Source organism: Cygnus olor, chromosome Z (assembly GCF_009769625.2).
Source record: "Cygnus olor isolate bCygOlo1 chromosome Z, bCygOlo1.pri.v2, whole genome shotgun sequence".
Classification (NCBI taxonomy): Eukaryota; Metazoa; Chordata; class Aves; order Anseriformes; family Anatidae; genus Cygnus; species Cygnus olor.
This window is the reverse complement of record NC_049198.1, coordinates 34,572,106-34,593,316: the sequence shown is the minus strand read 5'-3', so window position 1 is coordinate 34,593,316 and position 21,211 is coordinate 34,572,106. Positions and strand designations below refer to the sequence as shown.

The 21,211-nt window shown below is 37.2% G+C and overlaps 1 protein-coding gene across 9 annotated transcripts in view; it reads left to right on the top strand.

Moving 5' to 3' along the window:
• LOC121061714 (zinc finger protein basonuclin-2) overlaps positions 1 to 21,211 on the top strand; it is a 324,255-nt gene that overhangs the window by 211,164 nt on the left and 91,880 nt on the right. For all 9 annotated transcript variants that reach the window (XM_040540977.1, XM_040540976.1, XM_040540975.1 and 6 more), the window contains one exon: positions 11,290 to 11,392. In XM_040540977.1, coding sequence (XP_040396911.1) covers positions 11,290 to 11,392 — 103 coding nt within the window. The remainder of the gene's footprint in view (positions 1 to 11,289; positions 11,393 to 21,211) is intronic.

Here is a 21,211-nt window from a genome sequence, read left to right as displayed (position 1 = left end):
GCTGAAAGCCCATCATTTAGAATCCAGAAAACAGTAATGTCTGAGATGGTAAAGAAAAGCCTGAAAAGTGAAATTGTCTTGGAAGAGCAGGTTAGGCAATAAATAATTTGTTTTTGATATTTCTTAAGGAGAATGTCTTCCCAAATATGTGGACAGAAAGAAATAGCTATTCCAGGAGCCAAGCTGCATTTTACTTTGTTAAAATCAGATTACGCGTATTCTTTTGTTTTATAGAAAGAAAGGTTGGAAAACAAAAAAACATAACTTCTGATTTTGCTGACATCATTTTGTGTTGCCATTTATGTTTTTCTTATAAGAGATTTCTTATTTAAAAAAAATCCTTATTTATCTGTTAAAGATGGTATTTCTGTATATTTATATGTTTTCACTTGTGTTTTGTACTGGGCAGACTGTACTGTTTGAGACCAAATAAAACTAGTCTCAATAACATGAGCTGTTTATCTGATGACCTTTAAGAACTTAAAAGGTCTCATCATCTTCTGGTTAAATTGCGTAGAAACTATTTGAAGAATAGATGTTTTATTAAACAGATTCTAATAATTTTTTTGAACTATTTATGATCTATTGACTAAATCTTCCTTCATGGATTACTGACCCCATCATTTGTGTAATGTGACAAAGACTGTTAATTATTTCCTTCCACGTGTGACACATCAACAGGCTCAAAGTCTTTTTTTTTTTTTTTTTGTAGGTTACAGGAATTTTTTCCTTTTTTGGGGAATTTTACATCACAATTTTCAAGTATTATTCATTTATGTACCTTCTTTGTTTATCTACGTTTGTTGTGAGGAAATGGAATTCTGTTGTGAATAGTAAGGCAGATACAACACTATGGGAATGTCATTTCTACTTCTATATCTCAGATGCTACTTTGTCTCATGTAGTTGCCAGCAGAGATCAATATATTTATTTATTTTTTCCTGCAGAGGTGTCAATAAGGTATATAGAAAGGAAACTAGTTATAGTTTGACTGTCAATGGCTTAATAATACTCTTCAGTTTGTGGGGTGTTTTTCTCTTTCCTTATAAAAGCAATAATTTTGTGTGCAGAAGTGATCTAGAAATCGTAAACCATTCAGTTGTTCAATTCAGACACAGTAATGGAGAATGATTGCTCTGAGGTTGGCAGGGGAGTAAAACAAGTGCAAGCTGCTCGCTCTCTAAAGAAGACCCTAGTTGTTGTGTTCACCGGGGTGAGTATAAGGGTGGAGCTAGCAATGTTAATCCCTAAAATACTTAATGGTAGAGGAAGCTCTGTGAGGCCTTTCATAGGTCTGTCCATCCATCCACATTGCTGGGTACCCATCCAGCACTGACCACTGACTGAACTCCAACAATCGACAGAGTAGGTTTCATAACATGTTTTTCATCTATAAGAAGAAATGCCCGCATTTGCTAACATTCTCTCAGGCACACAGAAACTCATTCTTAAATAAACCATGTGTTTTTCTTAAAATTTTAAGCAAAGAAGCTCTTGTCAATCTTAATTTTTTTAGTGCAAACAACTTTGCTTTTGATTTCTGGAAACCTTAGGCTTGTATTGCATGCTATAGAAACCTAGGGTGATATTGTACCTGCAGTCTTTGTAGAATATCCTGTTGGCAGTACTGTGAGCTGAGTGTGTAGGATCAGGAGTAATGTGGCTTACAGAAAGTTCCAGGAAAAGGACAGATCTATTCTGAGTTATGTTTATTTTCTCTATAAAAGTCTATGTAGCATTCATTGGTACAGGTTTCCAGTTTTGGAAGTACCAGAAGAAGATTTTAATAGTGATTCTTAACTTAAATACAATCCTGCTAGGTGGCCAGGCCCAAAGAGTTGTGAATACGCATATATCCAGTTGGAAGCCAGTTACAAGTGGTGTTTCACAGGGCTCCATACTGGGGCCAGTTCTCTTCAATATTTTAATCAATGATCTGGATGAGGGTAGCAAGTGCACCCTCAGTAAGTTTGCAGACAACACCAAGTCAAGCATGAGTATTGAACTGCTTGAGGGTAGGAGGGCTCTGCAAAGGGATCTGGATAAGTTGGACTGATGGGCTGAGGCCAACTGTATGAAATTCAGCAAGGCCAAGTGCTGGGTCCTGTACCTGGAGCACAGCAACCCCATGCAGCACTACAGGCTGGGGGAAGAGCGGCTGGAAAGCCGCCCAGTGGAAAGGGACCAGGGGGTGCTGGTTGATAGCCAGCTGAATATGAGCCAGCAGTGTATCAGTTGGCCAAGAAGGCCAACGGCATCCTGGCTTGTATCAGAAATAGCATGGTCAGCAGGACTAGGGAAGTGATTGTCCCCCTGTACTCGGCTCTGATGGGGCCGCTCCCTGAATACTGTGTTCAGTTTTAGGCCCCTCACTATAAGAAGGACATTGAGGTGCTGGAGCTTGTCCAAGGAAGGGCAACAAAGCTGGTGAAGGGCCTGGAGAGCAAGTCTTATGAGAGTGGCTGAGGAAGCTGGGGCTGTTTAGCCTGCAGAAAAGGATGCTCAGGGGAGACCTCATCATACTCTACAATTACCTTGAAGATGGCTATAGCGAAATGGGAATCAGTCTCTTCTCCCAACCACCAATTGATAAGACAAGAGGAAATGCCCTTAAGTTGCACCAGAGGAGATTTAGGTTAGATATTAGGAGAAATTTCTTCAATGAAAGGGTTGTGTGGCATTGGAACAGGCTACCCAGGGAAACAGTTGAGTCACCATCCCTGGAGGTCTTCAGAAATCATGTAGATGTAGGATGTTTTGCTTAGTGGCATGATTTAATGGTGGATTTGGCAGTGCCAGGTTAAAGGTTGGACTAAATGACCTTAGAGGACTTTTCCAACCAAAATGATTCTATGATTCTATGATTACGAATGTGGTTTTTGTTGTTGTTGTTGTTTGATTGATTGATTTTCCCTTCTTTCTTAGTCTTCATTCATTTCCTACAACTTTCTCAAGAAGAATTGAAAATGGTTCTGTAAAATACTTGAAGGCTAGGTTGTTCTTACTCCGTGAAAAGCTGTTTTATCCTATTAACAGCTTTCTATCTTGTTAGCATCTTTCCCTTCATATTGTATTAGTAACTGTTTCCATGAATGCCACAGAGAAATATAACAATATTAGTACCTTTCAAATTGTATTAATGAAAATAAATACAAGTAAGAAACAATACTAATCTAGTGTGATGTAAAATTGCTAATGAAATACTGCAATGCAGTCAGCAACTCAGAAGCTATTTGCCTATCTCCAAATGGGGGAGAAATGAGAAGCCTCATTGCACTGTATGGGTGTTTAAAACTGCTCAAATTATAAACATATTCCCAAGTAGTCTTTTTTGGTTTGAGCAACTCATTATTAGCTTATAATTGTTCATGTTAAAATGGTCATCTATCAATGAAGATTATTTTCTCTAAGGCCTACAAAGTAATTCTTCTGTTTAAAATTATTCCTTTCTGAAGTTTAAATTTTTCTAAAGTTGTATAATTAAAAAAGTTTTTTTTTTTTTTTGTGCCAACAGATGAAATGATATGCTTCACACTTCTGCCTTAATATCTATCCTCATACTTCATTGTGTTGTGTGAGCAGTTTCTTAATCTTATCTCTGAAAATGGTATCTAATACCATTACCCATTTTTTACAGTTTGGGCAGTTTGAAAATGAGTGGTTAAGTGACTTAATCAATACTATGCAGTGCCTCTATGGGAGTGGCAGGCACAGGAACAGAGCTGAGTTGTTCCTCTTTCTTCCCAGTGTTTTGGCTGCAAAATTATCCATGTAAAAATTGTAGATGACTTTAAAAAGTGTAATTGTATCGGAATTTCATGATGAAGACATTTGGTCTTCCTACAGAGAGAGAAATACTACTGCATGTATACCCTGTAGTAAGTATATGGCACACATTTCCACCCCAATGGATTAGGAAAGATGTACTGATTTCTGTCTATCTGCTTGTCTCATTTTATAGGAGTTTTCTTTTTTTCCCTTATATATGTTTTTTTCCAGGGAATTTTCTCTCCAGAAATTAACTTTAGAATCAAATACACTGATTTATATAAACTCCGAACTAGTACAGTTTTTCACCAGTTAAACATTCTGATGCACAGAGTAGCCACAGACAACAGTAAATAAGGGGGAGGGGATGGATGGGATGGGACACGTGAAACTTATCCATGTTCTTGGAATTTTTTATTATTTTTTTTTTAATGCTTACAGGTTTAAATGATTAGTGAAATTTACCCAAGGTCTGACACATAGTGATTGCCTCATAACTTTGTAGGTGCAATTATCTGCCAACAATGAATTATGAAAGTATTTGGCAGCCCACAACATCTGTAGTTATTTTTCCAAATCCTGTCAAAAGTGCCAGCAATTCAATAAGGACACAAGTTTGTGGTCACAAATACAAAAGACAGTCATAACATCCAGCTTGAAGTAGAACCCCTGCATATTTTTTATTGCCCACATCCAAGATTTGGTTATCTTTTCACTTAGGTATTGTGGTTGTCTATAAAGCACAAAAAAATCCCTATGATGCGAAGCTTACTAGGAGAGGGTCAACTTGGGCATTTCCTAAATACCAGTATGCAACTAATCCTCCTTTTGGTGTTAATATAAAACAAACTCTGTTGTACTTCAGATTTGCCAGCTATTAAATATACTATGAATTCATCAGGAACTTTGCTATTAACAGCAAAAAAATATGCTGTGATCTTTTTAAAAATAATATGTAATTGATGAAAGAAGAGGGTTTTGTTTGTTTGTTTGTTTGTTTCTTGGGATTTCTACAGGAGTAAAGAAGGAAAATCACAGATATTCTAAGTGCTGTTTAAGAGCATATAATAAGTGTCATCAAAAACTATTAAAAAAATCAACTTAAAACTGTAGTATGGTACAATCCTGTACTGAGATACAGCAGAGACCTATATAGACAGACTTTATCTTCTTCAATTTATAACCGAGAAATGGTAAGAAAAAATGTCATGACAAAGAAGATGCTCCATAGAAAAGATGCCAGACTACTTGCAAGACTTAGCTGTTGTCTGCTGCTTCATATATATTTTTCTCAGGAGTCACATACAGCAACAAAAGAATGGATTTCTGTCTCTCATCAATCTCCTGTTCATTAACTTTGCATGATTATTTTGATATGCCATGATGTTTCAAGATAAACTGCTATGTGTCTTTAAATTGTTCTCCCAATAACAATGTTATTTACTTTCAATAAAATATTAGTTCAAAATTAGATATGGGGTATTTGCAACATACAATTGAAAAGTAAACAGAGTGTAGAAATAAAAGATTGCATTTATCACATTTCTTTTCTTAAAGTTGAGAGATAAGCTGCAAGCAGTGCACTTTACTTCCCAAATAATTACCTTCATTTCACCGAAATCAGTTTTTGACAAATTACTAGACATTTTAAATTTTTAAACAATAAATAAAACAGTTTATTCTGTCAATTAAGTATGTAGAGCTCTTGCCCTTGTTACTAAAAGTTAGAGACCTCATGAATTACCACACTACACAAAAACTAAATTTTAAATCTATGTATGTATATGTTTATGTTTCAAAACCCTATCGCTAATACTAAACTAATACTTTTGTGCAGAGTGCACGCTTATGTAGAGACTTGCTGATTTTAAAGGAGCAGTAAGAAACTGTACTTACGCATCAGTTTGCTGGATTCTCATTAAAAAGTTTTCACCAACATGGAACCAAATCATCCTCACTATTGTGCTCCTGTGATTGGTGGCAGTGGACTTGGATTGTGTGGACTGAATAAAATAAATGTGTGGCAGATGCTTTAGGATAGGCATCTGGATAGGCATCTGCTTTAGGATAGGCATTTAGGATAGGTCCATCCAGTAGGTGGAACTTCCATGCAAATAAAGTTAGTAGAGTTGACTCCACTGTCTGTTCAGGTGCACAGCAGTCCGTTGTATCATGGACTGATGTGAGACATTTCTTAGATACTTTTTTGCACAGCAGGAAAACAAGGAAAGGACATCAAGAGCAAGAATATGTTACCCTGCCCACTGTATGGAATGTGAACGAGACTTCAGTATGGATGTAAGTGAGACTTCAGTAAGATATTTAGCTTCACAGCATTGTAGGAGCCTTGTCACAAAATAAAATAAGGTTATTATTATAATTATTTGTTAGACCAGCTATTAAAATTCAGAATTAACTAAGTTGTAAAGGTAAGTCTCTCCGAAGTATTGCATCATTTTTAACTTTCTCCATCTTTTGTGGTAACTTGTAAAACTCCAGAGGAGGAATCATGCCTCTTCTTTATATGTGTTCCTCCTTCTCCCATACTGTGATCCCTTTCATGATAGCTTACTGCTTCCTATCTCATGGAAACTCTGCAAAACAGGCAGCCAGATTGATTTTTCCATTACTGCTATTGGCTGTTTCTATTAATTTGTGAATAATATTTACTTGTTATATAATTAAATCACCCAAACTAATGAACATCCTTGGTTTGGGGGAAACCCACAGAAGTCAGGAATAGCATATCTTAATATTATCCATGCTAATTTATGCGTAGGTGTAGCAGGCCACGTGATTTAATAGTATTCAACGTTCCTTTCTTTATGGATTGCATTCTTCAGGAAGAAAATCTCAAACAGAGCAGCAGGATATTTCTGAATGCTTCATTGTCAATTATAAAAGTATTAATTTATTTTAGTATATGATATTTTGTTTTTAAACCTTAATAGCATTAAATTAAGATTTAAGGAATCAGTTGTGTAAATTATTTAAAACAATTCTATTGTAATCCAATCCATTTCGTCCACTGCTATTTTAAAATATCCTCAAAGGCCACTGTATTTTTGGTATAAATGCAATAAGTGTTATGACAGGAGCTCCATGGAAGGGTTGTATAAAGATACCTGAGAACTGCTATTATCTGCAGGTTGTTGGTGTGGTAGAACACCGTGGCACCTTTCAAGCTGCTACAGGAAACCATGTTTTAGAGGTTGGTTAAGGGCTTTAACGTGCAAGCTGTCATCTGAACACATGGTTTGCTATCCCCTTGAATGCGGGGAGCCTGCATGTGATGATTCTGCTGTTTCTCTTTGCCAGCTTTTTGGTTTCTTTTCCTTCTGTTTGTCTTTCTTGGATGCATTTCTGAGAAAAGGCTTAGTCAGGAAAAATTTCTGTTTCCATCCTTATAACATAGTGTCGTCGTACACGTAGTGCCCTGTTACATACACTTTTTAGTGACACATTACAAAAGTAGAATTAATGGGTGGCTTCTGGAAAGCCTAGCAGTACTCTTTCAGAAGCACTTTTCTGGAAAAAGTATAGGTTTGCTACACCCTTGCATTTTTATACCTGCTTTCTATCAGGGTTGAACAATGGCTACAATGTTTAGCTGCTGCAAAATTTCTCCAGATCTCTGCAATCCTCCAGACCCCGCCCCTTTCGAGTTAAGGAGTAACAGATGTCCAATCACAGTTAATGCCAATCCATGCTACTACCTACAAGCACACCAGCTACTGGACTTTTATCCTCTCTCTTCTTTAAAATACTGGCGCTGGGGAGTGGAGGGACAGCATTAAAGCCTTGAATTCTTAGATGAATCCACAACACCTTCATCTTCCCTTTCTGTTCTGATTCCTGATCCTGTCACGCTCTCAGCACTTCATATGTATTAATTAAATGCTATTGGAAAAAAAAAAAAAAGTAGATATTGTTAATAATTCAGATATACGTCCTTGCAAGGCTCACTACATATGTTTGTTGCATTTGTGAAGGTCCATGTGTTCATTCATGCCAATGCTGTGCGTGTGTGTAGGAACATACACTTGTCACACACTTGAATCTTCTCTCCACAGGGTTACACTGGTTTCATGTTGGATTGTAGTGATCTGAGGTAGTGATCTGGATTAACCAAGTAAAGTGGAAAAATGAATCTTTGAAATAAGGACTAAATTCTACTTGAGATTTTCAAGAGGCTCCATCACTTATGTTGCATTTACACTGACAGCAGCAATTTACTGTCATTGCATCATGTTATTGTTTAGGGAATGTGGGTGTCAGGCTTACAGAGAGATTTGCCTAAAACCATATAGGAATATGGAATAGAATATGTGTTTTTCCAGTCCCAAATGAGCATCTTGCAGTTTGTGGGGTTATCCTCATCACTGAGAAGTATGCATGGGATTTTCCATGATGGGCTGGGAAAGTATTGATACCAGTTTACAACCTGGCGTCAACATCTGTTTTGCAGAAAAAGCAGCCAAGTAAGGCCAGGCTGAAGTTTGGGCCATGCTATTTGTCTTCAGAGTTTCTCATGCCAACCCATATTACTTAGTAAAAATACGAAACTCTTTCTGAAGACTTCTTGGATTTAGTTATTTGAGGACCAAATAGATGTTTTCAAGTTTCTGTGCAGTTTGGATGAATTTTTGGAGGGTATATATAAAAGACAGAAAGCTTACTAGTTTCTCAGTGCCTTTCAACACTTTACACTGTCAATATGCTCTTTAACTCAGGGAAAAGAAACATGAAACCTCTAGGCTTTTTTTTTCCCCATCTCATAATTTATAATGGCTAAATAGATCATTTTTGAATGTGTGTAATAAAACTCACTCTTAGCCTGAAACGTTGTATTTCAGGTTCAAGCTGAATCCAATTTTTACAGGCAACCTGTTAACCTCTAAGAAAAAAAAAATAAAAAATGTAGAGGTCTAATGGAAATGCTGGTGAGGATGAGCTTTAATAAAGAAACTCTACCAAATGACACAATTTCATCTAGTATATGTACATATGCTATAAGGATATTACTCACATTATACATACTGTACAGCAAATGTACATGTCAGTGTGTGTACAGTACATGTCACATTCGTGCAGAAATTCAAAAAGGTGGAGAAAACCTTTTATCGTAACATAAAAATCCTTTTTTGTAAGGCCTTCTTTCTTTTTGCAGTACAATTAATTACAGAGTTCATTAATTAATGAACATATTAGAGAAAGAACACCATTACTGACTGGTGGAGACCTGATATATTACTGAGTCAATAAACTATTGAACACGAAACAGGACCTTTCTGGAGAATTTTTTCCTCATATCCCACAAACACATATATTATTCTTGCACGGTCAGCACTTTGGTACCCTTATATTTCATATTGCTAATTCTTTTAATCACGCATACATACAGCAGTGTTTTATAACCTAGCTAATGAGTAATTGGACTGGTGACATTGGGACTGAGACCCTGAAGTGTCAGGCATAATAGAGCAGGATATTTTTTCCCCTGCAAGGTTCTTGAGAGTAAAAGGTAGTAAAAGAACTGTTAAGACAGAGGAAAAAAGGACACCCGTATCAGAAATTTATTGGAGAAATACAGGTTTTAATTGGATCAGTGAACTACAAATGGCTTTAAATGCTGTGTGATGCAGATAGATAAGTAAAGAGAGAAAACAAAATAACTTTGAATGTTTTTTTATTGTCAGTAACCAAGGAATCTAGCTTGGGCAAGTTAATGTTGAATGTAATTTTCTTTAAGACAATATTGTTAAGGTAACTCTTTTCTGATATGGATGGAGTGTGTATGGGAGTGTGTTAATTGTTTGGAAGATGCAAGCAAATTCACAATGCTTCAGTATGTCTGCGGCCATAGGAGCTAAGCACCCTTCCCCCACCTTAGCCCCTGTGTAATCATTGATTGCATCTAAATCTATAGAGATATCTTTTCCTGGCAGCTCTGGTAGTTACAGTAGATTGTTAATCTGTGAATGATCAGAATAAGCCTCTATGTCTCAGAAATCTCCATGCAAATTACATCTAAATGTGTGCCGTAGATTTATTAGTAGCAGTTTGAAGTGCAGAGGTCTTCTTCTACACTAAAAACATAAGTCTGTTACACATTAAAAAAGTCCCATTCAATATTTGCTTTTCTGTGACTATAGTTAGCCTCTCTCAAGTAAACCTATGTAGGTTTTGAAATCATTTTTGAAATGGAGGGGAGATTTTAATGAGGTGTATTATATAAGCAAATTTTAGATCTCTGCATGGGACTGGCATCTTAGCTTCACTGCTTTGAAGTAATTCCTTCTTTTGCAAAAGAGAGAATTACGTATATTTTGGGTACCACGGTATGAGAACGACATAAACTATTGGAGAGCATCCAAAGGAGGGCTACAAAAATGGTGAAGGGTCTATAGGGCAAAACGTATGAGGAGGAGCTGAGGTCCCTTGGTTTGTTCAGCCCAAGGCTGAGGGGAGGCCTCATGGCAGCTTGCAGCTCCCTCACAAGGGGAGCGGAGGGGCAGGCGCTGAGTTCTGCTCCCTGGGGACAGTGACAGGACCCGAGGGAACGGCATGGGGCTGGGACAGGGGAGGGTCAGGCTGGGTGTTAGGAAAAGGTTCTGCACCCAGAGGGTGGTTGGGCACTGGGACAGGCTCCCCAGGGCAGTGGTCATGGCACTGAGCCTGCTGGAGTTCAAGAAGTGTTTGGACAATGCTCTCAGACACTTGGTCTGATTTTTGGGTAGTCCTGTGTGGAGCCAGGAGTTGGACTTGATGATACTTGTGCATCCCTTCCAACTTGGGATATTCTGTGGTTCTATGGTACATGTTTGACAAATACAGAATGCTAAGAAATGAAGTGTTAGGCCCAGATATTGGCAAAAATGAAAGAAGAAAAGTAAAGTTACAAGATGTATTATGAGACAGACCTATTCTTCTACCATAATTTTACCCTATTTTAGGAAAACGTCAAATCCATGACTCTTTTCTGATGTAATGGAATTGCACATTATGAGAGCTCCAACAGGGAAACTTGTGAATAACTTTTGGATACCTTGGGGGGAGGGGAAAGAGATCTGCAGTATTCCTTTTTATATGATGTTTTCATTTCCTTGTTTTATGCTTCGTTTTAATTAAGCTGATGTGCTGTTTTGGGAAGTCATCACTAGTAGCATTTTCCTTCAGGCCAGTGATTCAAAATCAGAAAATTTGTGGAACACTTAGAGAATCCTTGTCTTTGCACTTTTTTTTTTTCTTTTTATCCTAGAGGAAATAGAGCAATTCTTTCAAACACTTTAGTTGTATTCGTCTTCATGGAAAAACAGAATATGTTATTATTGAATAAGCATTGCTCAGGGATACTGATATATGTTTTTGAAAGAAAATTAATCCCTACTTAAAAGAATGAGCAATACTTTGAATGTTAGAAGGCTGTTTGTTACTGTAGAATACCCTTGTGGCTCTCACAACAAATTTGTACAAGAGGGGAGAAAGATGTTAATATGTGTTTTCTGTTTCTTTTTCCAGGCCATCCGCTGTACACTGGTAAATTGCACATGTGAATGTTTTCAGCCAGGAAAGATTAACCTGAGAACCTGTGATCAGTGTAAACATGGCTGGGTGGCACATGGTAAGAAATGTCTGTTCGGGGTTTGTCTTTTCTGTTCTGTCCATCTTTCTCAGTCTCTGTGAATACTAAGAGCTGGAGTGGCACAGACAGTAGTGATACCTGTTCATCTGTGCAGGTATGTAGGTGCAGTCTGGGTCTGTGCAAGTATGTGGTTTTTTTGTAATGATTTCTAGGATGGAAACGTGAGGGTCGATTACTTGAGCAATAGATGCCACAGGAGTTCAGCAGCTTGTGTACAGCTCAAAAATATATTCTAGCCTCCAGGAAGTAACGTGGTTCTAGCAGGCCTTAGCAGAAAGGCAAAAGGTTTATCGTATAGTTGCACAGCAGAGTTTATATTGCAAATAAGTGTCAGCCAATAGGTTGCTGAGACTGATGGAAATTCAAACATATCAATGTCAACCTTTCAGAACTTGAATATCAGAGTGAAATCGGTGTATCCTATTTGGCTCATTAACAGTATGCACACATGATCAGTGTGTTGAACATCTCTTCCCCATGTTTAAGTAGGTGAAGAAAGAATAGAAGAATCAGAATCCCCAGATTTTATAAGGCATCAAACTATACTTGCAGGCCTTCCTTTTTGTGTAATTTTTTTTTTTTTTTACTTTTTTATGGGAAGAAAAAGTACAATTTTTTTTTTAATTATTTTGTGCATTTGACTTCATTTTTCTTGACAGTCTGGATTAAGATATATATGAGACAGAAAGACAGAGCTGAATAAACAATTACATGGCAAAGGAGAATACCTAAGATGGGGAGAAAAACAAAAAACAAACAAAAAACAAACAAACAAAAAAAAAAACAGGAAGACTATGCTTACAGAAGAAATTGAAGATTTCTTCTCATGGTCCAGGCTATTGACATCTAAGCAAGCACAATCTTCATTCTCCACTTCCAGCAGACAATCAGTGTGTTATACTTTCTGAATTTTATTTTATTTTATTTTATTTTATTTTATTTTATTTTATTTTATTTATTTTATTTTATTTTATTTTAGTGAGACATGGGTTGGAAGCTTAGTACCTCAAACATGCACTTGATCTCTACTTACTTAGTGCATGATTGTGTGTATTTCTGCCTGAGACTGCTGACTTATTGTAAGTGTGAATGCTCAGCAAATTCAACAGAAAAGAATGCCAGAGAAGTTTTTAAAACATTCACATACCTGGAAAAAAAAACAAAAAAACAGGAATGTAGGTATGATTCAGTCCTGTGTCACTTGATAATAGTATGTACATCCTGCCTAACAATAGCATGATGCCACTGATATGGTAGTTGGTTGCAGATGTATTATGTACTCGATTGTCTAGAGACAATCCCTATTTTCACTCCTCTTAATTCCTGGAAAAATATCTTCAGCCACAGTATAACCAGACTGACATTTCTTGGAAGGATCACTAAACCTCACAAAATTCTGAAGTTCAGGCATACTTCAGGTTTTGTGTAGAATCAGCATCTGAGGTTTTGCTGATCCATGGTAGGGAAGACTCATCTAGCTATTTTCCAGGGTGTCTTCCTGTTGAGTAATAGAAAGAAGGAGTCTAGCACTTGGAATCTCACATATGGGTATCCCACTTCTTGTTTTTAATCAATACATCTTATAAGTGTGATCAGATTTTTCTGATAAATACTTTTATGTGAGGTTGTTGAGTTTAAAATCAGAATGTAAAAGTAATCTGAGATAACCACAGGGCTCTGTTTTACAAGTCCAGAAACTAGAAAGGTGAATGTTATAATCATGGAGGCATCACCATCTCCTGTACCTGAGTACTTAACATTCCATGTAGAAAACTTAATACAGCTATATATTATTATTGAGTCTTTGTTTTACTACTGCACTGAGCAAAGAATGCTCTGATTTATTTTTTTTTTTAGTACACTTTGTATACATTCATCTGGAGTATTTACATTTTATGGCAGAGCAAGACTAGTCAGATGTATGTTTCATATATGTTCTCAAAGCACAGGCTTATAAATTACTTCCTGGAGACTGTGATGCATCTGCTTCAGTCTTTGATCTTAACTTTTTTTTCCAGAATTTTGACAGCTACATTCAGTAGACTGAACAATTCATTGCACTGTAGCACCTGGATTTTAAAATGACTGAATCAGGGTGCTGTTCAGAAGTGATTTTCTTTAAACTGTTGGCACTGTACTTTCAGAAGTTGCTCCTTGAATGAAAATATTATTTTCTGTTGCTTTAATTAAGGGTTTCCTTCAGATTTTTATTAATGAATTTCAACTCAAATGCTTAGCATATGGTGTAGTGCTTTACTGAATGTAATCATCAAAGAATAGGTGTTTCCAACAGGAAGTACCGTGCTTATTCAGTTCTAATAACCTAGAATCATAATTAACTCAGTTGATCAAAAATGGCCTAGAACTCCAGTCTTCTCATGCATTACTTGACTAATCTGTGCAGAGTTAATACATGTTAACAACTGCCATTTAAAATGTTGAAATTTTTGGAGTGGACAAGAAAAGGCATAAAGCCACCACAGTATTATTACACTTAGCAGCTGCTGTCCTGTTTTATTGTTGTTGCTGTTATTTTCCTGCTTCCTTCATCTTTATCATGTTTTTCTTTGCTCACCTGAAATGAGCTGCACACATCTTGAAAGGAATACTTGCCTGCAAGTTCAATTTTTATCTGTTTGAAGGTGCCAAAGTAGGATGTCTGTATTTGAGCAGACTCATCAGAGAAGTTTTTTTTTTGTGTGTGTCAAATAAGTGATTCTGTTGGCAAAAGTTCAGCTTATCAAGTTTTTACCATGCACCCCTCTATGATAGTGGTAATCCTACCACCACCATTTTTAAGGCTGATGCCCAAAACTGCATGGAGTATAATAGCATTCCCTAGAACTGCTGTACATAATGGGGAATAGGTTATTATTAGTGTGAAACTATAGATATTTTGAGGGATTTGGATGAATAGACTGTTCTAATTTGTTTCCATATGAATCCTGGGCTTCATATATTCAGTTTGGAAGGAGATTTATTTTCTAAAACAAAAGCTGAATGGTTTAAACTTGAGAAGCCATTTCCTAGACCTCAACTTTTATGCTTATTTCCTTTTTTTTTTTTTTTTAATTGTTAAGGTACTTGGTATAGCCCTTACAGTGAAACAAAAATCCTATTAAAATATTAATAGTTGTTTGTTTTTCTTTTTTAGTACAATTGATTTTAACACGAGCAATTGCTGTTTTGTGGCCTTTAAATAATGTAGAAGTAAGATAGTAAGATGACTACCAAAAAAAAAAAAAAAAAGAGAGAGACTTTCTTGAATATTTGGACTGGCTTCTTCTGATATTTTTGTTATATTACAAGTACCACATTATATGGAGATGGTAATGATGCTTCACTGGCTTTGGCACAAAAAATCACGTAAACTTTATTAGAATCAATGAAGAAAACCAACACTTGCCACTCTCCAGACATATCTTACCTTATGAGGAAAGAAATTTAGCAAGTCTTCAGTATAAAGATGTTGATTTCACTTTGTGTGCTTGTCATTTGTGTCAGCATGACTACTGTGCTACTAGCAGAAATACTCTTGTACATGGATCAAAAGATGCAATGCGATATCAATTTGAAGTAGTCTACCTTTTTTTTTTTCTTCAACCACTTTAATAAGCTGTGTTGAGGTGAAATACATCATAGCACTCTAAAACTACTATGACATTCATTCTGTTTCTTTTTGTTTCGATATCTCAGACTTTGCAGAGACTTAAAAAAAAAAGATAATAATTTGATTAAACTTGTCTGAAATTACTAGTGTATTGTTTCAAAGAGAGTTAGAAAATTAAAAATGCTAGTTCTATATCATACCCTCAAACTGATCACTGATAAAACTCAAATCAGACATCAGACAGCAGCAATATGTCTTTTAGATCTTTTTGATATATTATGCATTCTTGGACTATCTGAATTTCACATTGTTCAATCTGTTCTACCAAAGAAGTATCCTGTGAACATTTTTATTGTCCTCCTCCCTTCTTCTCCCGGTGATCACTCTAGTGCTCTTTGTCCAAGAGTTCTCTAGCAATCTTTGCTGTCTTTTCCTCTGCATCATGCCGATCAGCACAGCTCAAGGAGGGCTACATATTCAAGTACTCCTTAGTACCTCTATGAGTACCTCAGAGTATGAACTCTGAGTATGAAGAGAAGTATGAACAGAGTATGGTTCCATCTCCAGTCAGGCACTTGGCCAGGCAGTTTTTTCAAATACCTTTGAGATTAGGTTCCTTGAAGTTTAGATAGAATATACATTAGGAAATTTCATCACACAGAGCAAATCCATTACTCCTTTCCATCTTAAAACCTCATACTCAGTGAATACTTATGCTCAGAGACTCATCATGTAGGTTACTTTTGTCTTGTGAAGGAAGGTTTCTGCTTCCACTATTTGTATAATGCATGCACTAGCTTGCTGTAAATGAGACTAACAACAAAAAGAATGACCACCCAAAAACGGAGAATGCTCTGTTGTAAAACCCAAATGTATGATATGACTGTGAGTTCTTCTTTCCAAATGACTGAGTGGTGATTTCTACATGGTAAATTGTGAAGTTATCAGGTAAAAGAAAGGTGAAGTGAAAGAAAAGGAAAGGAAGGAAAGGAGCAAATAAATATAGAGTAAGAAGAATTCTGTGGATATGTTAAAAATTCCATCCCTCCCTTACCCTGAACTTGCCGAATGGGCTTAATCTAGGAAGAAAGCTTAGATTTTAAATGTGAGCTACATGGCAGTGGAAGAGGAGCACTATGTTGAAATAAGAATGAGCAGGGTTTCTATATTTCTCACAGTCCAAAACTGTCAAGTGATAGAAATCCAGGTTTGGGAAGTCTAAGGTCATCTCTAACAAAACAAAGCAAAACAAACAAACAAACAAAATCAAAACATGTTACAGATCTTAGAGTCTCTCTAAAAGCTGGCAGAACTGCCATGTTATTCTTTACTTTAAAATTGGGATAATAGAATATAAACACTAAAAAGGGAAAGTGGAAATATAATCCTACTATTACAATTTAGTGGTAAAATAAAGGGTTATTTTTGTATTGTTTCATAATATTTAAAAAAGAGTCACAACTTCTGCATAGCAAGCATACTTGTTTCTTTGTTTTCAGCTAAGTTAATTCTTTAAAATGCTTTAAAAAGACTTGAGAGCATTATAGCTTTATCTTTTTTAGTTACATAGAGATTTTTGGCAAAGAAATTATCTCAATTCATTGATAGCAAAGGCCAACTCTTCATGACTTTATAAGTAAAACTATTTTAGGTCTAGTCTGGCTTTTCCTGTATTTTACCGACAAAAACCTTTTAAACCATGTTATAACTTCCTTTTGACCCTGAAGGATGAGACATATTTTTCATTAGTCAGTTGCTTCCAGGAACTTTACCTGATTCATTACTGGTAAGCTCTTTTTGTAAGTCCCTCCTGCTTGTGTCTTTCCTTTTCCTTCCTTTCATCAGCAATTCCCAAAGTGGTCAGTAAAGCATGGAGAAGATGCAATCTATTATCTTGTGGGTACTCTGACCCAGTATCTGGTTTTAAAGCCTGCCACATTGATAGGAATGATGTGATGCAGGGTTTGCCTTGGGTTAGTCTGAGATCATCTTTAATGCAAGTTGAGCTGAGGTAAAAACAAAAGAAAATAGCCAAGCACTAGGGCATCCAAGACAAATAATATTGTTTCAAAGGTCTGTCATGGAATCACAGAATCATAGAACAGCTTGGTTGGAAGGGACCTTCAAGGTCATTTTGTTCCAACTCCACTGCCACGGGCAGGAATGCCACCCACTAGATCAGGTTGCCCAGGGCCTTGTCCAACCTGGTCTTGAATACCTTCAGGGATGGGGCATCCACAGTTTTTCTGGGCAAAAGAGATACAAGTGACAGATACAAGTGACATAAAGGAAATAATTGCCCCAAGATCGAATAAAAATACTTTCTTTTCTGTCTTTGTATCCAGTTGATACTTACATAACTACATGGTCAAGGGTTTAGTCCTCGTGGAAATTTACCTTTCTGCAGGTGCTGAGGAAGGCTTTTTCTGTGGGAAAACCACAGTCTCTGAAACTTGTAAGTTCACACACACTTTGGATTTCTCAGGGGGATCCATTCAGATTTAAAATATTTTTTTTTTCTTCTTCCTTGCCACTCTCAGGATGTCATAAAGCTTGACTCAATCAGGAAGAGGTTAGGTCTTCCTCTCATGACTCTACTGGCTCACAGGTTTGAAAATGTTAATATCCCTTGGATGTGGTCAGACGAGATTACCCCAACCAGACGTTAAACAGTCAGCTAAGGACTGCTCCAAAGCCAAGTAAGCCTTAAACAGACTGTGACCCATTCTGAAGCATGGTGCCCTTTCCTTCTGAGTTGGGCTATATTCACACCGCCCTGTCTCATGTGAAAAAGGGCTCTCAAGTGAAGCTCTCAAGCCCTTTCTCATCATGAGTATTTTATTGTATGAAAATCTTAAATGTCTAATAACACTCTATTCTCATGGAACAGGGATTAAAACCACCAGATGCTCGTTGGCAATTCTTGTTTGCAACCAGACAGTCCGCTTTGTGTTAGCAACTGATTTGGAGGTGACTTATCTTAGCCCCATTTTGGAAGAATACCATGAAATTGTTTACAGTGTCTACATATCTACATACAAGATTTATATACATGTAGAAAGATTTCTTGTACAAAAGCACAATTCTTCTGCTGTGAATCTCAACTTCTGTCTGTATGATTGGCGGGCATCATGTCTTCTTGCTCTGTATAACTGCATTTAGCACTTTTCTGCAGGTATACTTTACAGAAAAGTGGCTACAAAAATAAACAATTCTCTGTAATGGTTAAAAAAGAGTTGTCAGTATTTCTGCTTTTGCTCTCTCTTTCGTGGGTGAGTTTTGTAATTTTTTTTTTTTCTAGACATTTCATGTATGTGTTAAGTGGCTCAGATAGACACAAAGTTTGGGGCAAGAATAACTTATTTCTAGAACAGTGTTTTAGGAAACAATCAGAAATCTGTTCATCATAGATACAAATTTTCTCTGCCCATGTCAATTCTCTTCCTGATAATATAAACTGAAAACATAATCTTCATTATCCAGATCTTCATTATCCATCTCCATTGTTGCCTAACATTTTGCAGTCCTGCTCAAGTAGCTTCCCTGTACATAAATTTCCCAGTCTCTGAAATACACATAAGGCCACTTTTATAGCTATAATCTACCTAGACTAGCTATACAATGCCCAGAGAGGTTTAGACTGAGAATGTTACAAAAAAGCAAGATATTCTTATTTGGTGCCCATCATTATTGAAATTATTTTTTACAGAGTAGGTTTCATCTCCTTTAGTGCACCCAATAACATAGGCTAAAATGCTAGGAGATAACTTGGATAACTTGCCCTCTCTCCCTAAGGAGAGAATCCAGTAAGGAAAAAAATAGACTTTCTATATGCAAAATAGAGTGAAGGCAAGAGAAACGATGATTTTTATTAGCACTTGGAATCCCTCTTCCCAGACATAGTAGAGGCTGCTTTTTGAAAAGGTAGTCAGTAAAACCCTTATCTTGCCCCTTAAGTGTTATGATAAGAAGTTCACTACATAGCATAACATCAGCACAGGAGCAAAAAAGTGTCTGGAACTAGATGGCTGATTCCCATATGATCAGGATAAATCCCATAAGACCTGGGGGTACAAATCACCAGCAGATTTCTGGGGCAGCAATGGCGACGTTTCTTCTGTGATATGCATCCACAAGTCTTCAGGATATACAGGTCATAGTACCTGCATACTTGTCTCTTTTAACACCTATGCTGCTGCACATGAACTGCTGTGATGTACTAACCACTTTATCATTTTATTACACTTTATTACATCATAAACTTTTATATCTTCTTAACGATCCTACAAGAAGCTTAATTGTTTATAGGAACATCTTAATTAACTAGAGTTCAGTAGGTTAAGCAGAACACAAATTGAAAGAGCTCTAAATGAAACAAACCCTACCACTCCGTTCTATATAGCTTCATAAGGTTAACATGGGACTTGACTGGAAGAATAAAAAATTCATACTGCTTTCAGGTGTTACAAAGTAATGATGATACCATGGGTAACTTTACCTCAGCTTTCTGTTTTGCAAATGTGAAATTCAAAAGAATTTTATTTATTTATTTATTTATTACTTCCCAGGAAGAATTTTGGCTTTAGCTGTAGCACCATTATGAGGAAACTTGCCTCAGGTTATTTAACAGTGTTACGTTACTATCCCATTTCCATCCGGATTTTAGAAATAGAAAACATAATGTAAGAATTTATAATATGAGTCTCAATGACTTGTCTAATTATATTCTAACTGTTTACAAACAAATTTTCTGAAAGATATTTAACAGGAGCTTTGTGAAATGTTTGCAGCACATGAATTTTATGGCAGTCCTTTGCAAGTGTCTTATTTGGTTGAGGGGTGGTGGTGGTGGCTGTATGAACCTGTCTTCCAAGAATCTGAACATCTTCAGCTGTCATCAACTTAGGGACAGGAAGTTTTCCTCAGAAAACTGAGGGGGTTTAGCACACATGAGAAAGCATCTCATGGTCTTGAACCCATGAGCCACCACAGGGTTAAGCATCACCATGGTCTTGTCTTGCCTTTGTGAAATGATGCTTCAGTACTCCATCCTAACAGAATGGTGTTAACAGGTGGTCAGTGCCTGCTGCATTTTCATTACAATTTTCAAGGCTGCATAAAAGATAGAGTAAGTGTCCTGAAGAAGTGGTGGAATATCCCTCACTGTAAATATTGAACCTTCAAACTGACAAATCTAGAGCCCTAGATAACCTGATTTAAGGCGTTGCTTTCAATAGAAGGCTGCACCAGGAAATCTCCAGAAATCCCTTCCAACCTATACTTTTCTGTGAACTTATGAATCACACTATGTAATTTGAGGTGCAGCTAGATTAAGACGGAAATCCTCCAGATTCATCCCACAAATCCATAACTACCAACTAGGCTGCTATCTCACTGTATACAGTATGTCAGTCAGATGGTGTTAGTCCCAGTAAAATACATGTTGGCGTCAATTTCACCATTTTTAAGGGGAGAGAATATCTTTACGAAGGTGCTAATGGCTTATAGGAAGGAGGCATTAGATTTCGAAGACTAGGAGATAGGAAAGATTGAAGGTGAATGACTAGCCAATGTAATAGAAGGGTACTGTCAATCCATGTGTCAAGGGGCAAGAGTGGGGCTGCCCAGCAAGAGGGCCTGAACCAGGAGCCAAGGACAAATCCAGCACAGGCCATGTCTGCACTAATGGACACAGTCTCCCAGGGTCTGACCCAGGAGGGCAGAACAATGAAGAGGGTATATTACCAGCCTCAGGCATGGTGAAGGGAACAAGTCATAGAATCACAGAATCATAGAATCATAGAATATCCCAAGTTGGAAGGGACCCATAAGGATCATAGAGTCCAACTCCTGGCACCACACAGGTCTACCTAAAAATTCAGACAATGTGACTAAGTGCACACTTAAACTCCAACAGGCTTGGTGCAGTGACTACTTCCCTGAGGAGCCTGTTCCAGTGTGCAACAACCCTCTCAGTGAAGAACCTCTTCCTGATGTCTAGCCTAAACCTCCCCTGCCTCAGCTTGACACCATTCCCGCGGGTCCTGTCACTGGTGACTAAAGACAATAGATCGGCGCCTTCCCCTCCACTCCCCCTCGTTGTAGACCGTGATGAGGTCTCCCCTCAGTCTGCTCTTTTCCAGGCTGAACAGGCCCAGTCACCTCAGACGCTCCTCATATGTCTTCCC